At 36.3% G+C, this 1,402-nt stretch overlaps 1 protein-coding gene across 1 annotated transcript; it reads right to left on the reverse strand.

The window, feature by feature from the left end:
* Positions 1-137: 137 nt before the first annotated feature.
* LOC107580591 (contactin-5-like) lies at positions 138-1,200 on the reverse strand (the record flags this gene model as incomplete). Its single annotated transcript, XM_016266266.1, has 3 exons — positions 138-401; positions 553-834; positions 937-1,200. Coding segments are annotated over 3 exons (810 nt in total), but the record flags the coding sequence as incomplete, so codon positions are not given.
* Positions 1,201-1,402: the final 202 nt, after the last annotated feature.

Here is a 1,402-nt window from a genome sequence, read left to right on the forward strand (position 1 = left end):
TGACAAACTTAGACTATTTAGGATAACAAAAAAACATTGGACAATCTCATATCTGTCAGTAAAGTCCAATTTCAAAGATGAAGAACATTTTTGCCTCTAAAAGCTGAAGTGTGTAACTAGTAGAAAAGAGTACTCACACTTGACCTTGATCTCTACAGATGGGGATTCTGTTTTTCCAATGGAATTATGAGCAATACAGACGTACTGACCAGAATCAGTGATTTCCAGATAGTTAAATTGTAGTTCCCGTTTATGTCCGACTGTATCTCTCGCCCCATTAAAGCGTTTCTTCCACTCATATGAGGATGGAGCAGGTTTGGAGTGAGCCTCACATGTAAGGGTCAGCTCACTCCCAAATGTTTGTTCTCCTTTAGAACTTACACTCACATTTTTAGATGCATCTGCATAGACATGATACATAAGAAGATGAAATCCAAATTATTTGAGTTTTTTTTAGTTTTGGTTTGGTTACTTTAAAGTAAATTAAAGCATCTCAAGTCCTTGACATATTTTAAATAATTTTACATATTTCAATTTTGATTGATTACTTACGCAACACAATTAGCTCTTGTTTAGTTTCTCGATCTCCCTCTGAATTTTTTGCTTTGCATGTGTACATTCCTGCATCTGACTCAGAGACATTCATGTAGACAGTCAACATGTTTGCAGATGCAGTGCTGTTCCTTCGATTGTTCTGAATATCTTTCAGATCACCCTGAGGTCCTGTCACTGTGAGGTGTGAGTCAGGACAGCTTTGAACCGTGCAGATAATGGAGATCACTTCAAACTCTCTCACTTCCTTCTTCGTGATCAAACTGAGATTAGATGGAGGATCTGCAGAGTTCAAAAGAAAAAGTGACAAAAATGATTTGGCTATTCGTGAAATCATTAACTTTGACCAGTTAAGATATAGATTTTAGAGCGAATCAGACTTACAAAGCACATCAACTTTAATGGTGTGTGATCCTGTGCCAATAGTGTTGGTAACATCACAAGTGTACTGCCCTGCATGTTGAATGGTCATTTTCTTAATGTATAACTGTCCAGTTTCCATTGATAATGGGACAGAAGACAGTCCAGGTTTGTGCTTCCATGTGTACATGTGTGGTGGAGGGTCACTATCAGCAGAGCATGTCAAAGTCAGTGGAGTGCCCACTTTTACAGAGGTCACGCCCTGTATTTTGATGTTTCTTGGTGAATCTGTGAGAACAGAAAAACTCAAATTTAGCGTCACACTACAATATAATAAAATATTAATGCAGGTTTTGGTAAAAATATTGTAACTTATTTATGTGAAGAGATTTATCATTCAACATGCTTTTAAATTTAAAGAATTTTCGCATTTAAATTAGTTTATTTTGCAGACGTTTTCCAAATGACAATGAGTGATGTTAACTTTTAT

Source organism: Sinocyclocheilus grahami, unplaced genomic scaffold (genome assembly GCF_001515645.1).
Source record: "Sinocyclocheilus grahami isolate Dianchi unplaced genomic scaffold, SAMN03320097.WGS_v1.1 scaffold36939.1, whole genome shotgun sequence".
NCBI lineage: Eukaryota > Metazoa > Chordata > Actinopteri > Cypriniformes > Cyprinidae > Sinocyclocheilus > Sinocyclocheilus grahami.